This window comes from Olea europaea, unplaced genomic scaffold, assembly GCF_002742605.1.
Source record: "Olea europaea var. sylvestris unplaced genomic scaffold, O_europaea_v1 scaffold2094, whole genome shotgun sequence".
Taxonomy (NCBI): domain Eukaryota; kingdom Viridiplantae; phylum Streptophyta; class Magnoliopsida; order Lamiales; family Oleaceae; genus Olea; species Olea europaea.
This window is the reverse complement of record NW_019238873.1, coordinates 16,446-19,113: the sequence shown is the minus strand read 5'-3', so window position 1 is coordinate 19,113 and position 2,668 is coordinate 16,446. Positions and strand designations below refer to the sequence as shown.

General features: G+C 39.9%; 1 protein-coding gene across 1 annotated transcript; it reads right to left on the bottom strand.

The window, feature by feature from the left end:
* Positions 1 to 244: 244 nt before the first annotated feature.
* Positions 245 to 1,465, bottom strand: LOC111380103. The gene has a single exon (XM_023003571.1). The coding sequence runs from the start codon at positions 1,463 to 1,465 to the stop codon at positions 245 to 247; it is 1,221 nt and encodes a 406-aa protein (XP_022859339.1).
* Positions 1,466 to 2,668: the final 1,203 nt, after the last annotated feature.

Here is a 2,668-nt window from a genome sequence, read left to right as displayed (position 1 = left end):
CAATGCAACAAACATGTCCACCAAATAAAGGTAAAGAAAGATATTACCTTAATACCAAAGTGAATCATATAAACTTGAAGTGTTAGATGCCTAAAAGTTCTCAATTAGTGATGAATGCATGGAATGAAAAAAACCTAAAAATGCAAAAATAAAAATAGAAAGAAAAAGGAATGAACTCCCCTTGGGTTGCCTCCCAAGCAGCACCTTTGTTTATTGTCATTGGCTCGACCCAATGTTTGTTTCTTTAGCCCGCATTCAGCCAGGGCGTTGTCAACCTTCGTTGCATTTCACCAAACTCATTGGAAGTAGTCACTGGTGGTGTCCCATAATCCTGAAAATCATCAAAAGCAGCACAAATGTCAGTATATTCCCCATTATCATACCCTGCAGGAATTTCAGAATTTAAAAGGAAAGAATTTGAAGGGTCGGGGTCAATAAGCGCATGTACTTCCTTCTCAATGAGTACGTCAATCATGTATAGTTGATGACACTCATCATCTTTCTCAGGTTGCTTCATGATGTGAAAGATGTTGACGTTCAGGGTCATGTTCCCAAATGATAGTTTCATTAGACCATTCCTACAATTGATAAGAGCATTAGCTGTGGGAAGAAAAGGTCTACCTAGAATAATGGGAATCTTGGAGTTAACATTCACATCTTCATTTAAATCCAAAACCAAGAAATCAACGAGGTAACAAAATTTATCAATTTGTACTAGCACATCCTCGACTACACCCCTTATTCGTATTGTGGATCGATCAGCCAATTGTAAACTTACAGATGTAGGTTTTATTTCTCCTAGGCCTAATGACAAGTAAATAGAGTAAGGCATGATGTTAACACTAGGCCCTAGGTCAATAAGGGCTTGTGAAATCTCATGATTCCCAATAACAAAAGAAACGGTAGGACAACCAGGGTCCTTATACTTTGGAGGGATCCTTTGCTCAATTACAGCGCTTACATGCTCAATCAAGAAAGCGGTTTTCTTGACATGATGTTTCCTCTTCACATTGTATAAGTCTTTTAGGACTTTAGCATACGTAGGAACCTGGGAGATCACATGTAAAAGAGGTAAATTGATCTTTACTTGTTTAAGGTGCTCTAAGATTTCACTATGTTGACCAATAGATTTCGAGGTGGATTTAAGAGCTTGAGGAAAGGGTACTCGCGGTGGATTTTTCAATACCTCCTCGCTAGGGGTACTCTCTTCTGAATTGATAGGGTCCTTTTCATCTTCCCTAAGTTTGGAGGTTGGTTCAATAACCTTACCGGACCGAGTGGTTATGGCATTAACTTCCTTAAGGATGTTTTCTCTTGAGCCCGAGATTTGTGCCATATGTTGTCCCCTAGGGTTTGGTTGAGCTTGTGCTGGAAATTTTCCCCGCTCAACTACAGTTAAGGCATTAGTTAATTTGGACATATGAGTTTTGATTTCCTTGTTTTCCTCAACAATTTGGGTAATCATAGTCTCAAACTTTTTATTGGTTTTACTTTGTTACCTCTATGAATGCATATAGGGTGCCTTCCAAAGAGTTTCTAGAGGATGTGGTTTGATATGGAGGTGTAGTGTAGGCTCTATTGGATTGGGCAGGTTGCTGATTTTCAGATTTCCAGCTGAGATTGGGGTGACTCAGACACCCTGCATTATAGGTTTCGGAGTAGGGAGTATAGGGCTTTTGATATATGCCTAAGGCATTACAATGTTCCTCATAAAGTCCCCTCATCTCAGCATAAGTAGCACAATCTTGTGGTAGGTGATCACTCCCTCCACACACAAAACAAGGCTCTGAAAACTCAATATGGGAAACAGGTTGTGCAGATTTAGAGCCTTTAGCACGCAAGGTCTCAAGTTCCTTAGTGAGGGCTTCCACTTTGGCCTTAAGACTATCTTCTTCCCTAAGTTGATAGATACCTGTACTAGTGGGGTTTCCTGTAGGTCGTGACCTATTGGTACTTTCGGTAGGGCTAGGTCCGGTCCAAGTATGAGCTTTCTCGGCAAGATCATCTAGATATTCTATGGCCTCATCTGGATCCTTTTACAGAAAATCACTGTTACACATTATCTCTACGAATTGACGCTCCCTAGGTGTTAATCCCTCATAAAAGTAACTAACTATACGCCAGCTCTCATAACCATGGTGAGAACAAAGGGCTTGTAGTTCTTTAAATCTCTCCCATGCCTAGTATAGGGCTCACTATCCTTTTGGGTAAAAGATGAGATTTGCTTCTTAAGGGCGCTAGTCTTATGGTGGGGAAAATATTTATTAAAAATTATTGCATCATTTCAACCCATGTACCAATTGAACATGATCTCAACGAATATAGCCAGGTCTTTGCTCTCTCTTTAAGTGAAAACGGGAAAAATTTTAACCTGACTGCATCCGTTGTACCATGTTGATTGTGGAAGGTCGCAACTACCTTCTCAAATTGCGTGATATGCACGTATGGATTTTCATTGTCAAGTATGGATTTTCATTGTCAAGTCCATGAAAAGTAGGAAGAATTTGAATCATTCCCGATTTTAATTCCATACGTGGCATATTAGGTGGAAACATTATACATGATGGTATGGATGTGCGTGTGGGGTGCAAGTAATCGTGCAAAGTCCTTTAAGACGCATCATCGTGTTTACTATCAAACATAGTGTTATGTGTTGAGGTGTTCGTAG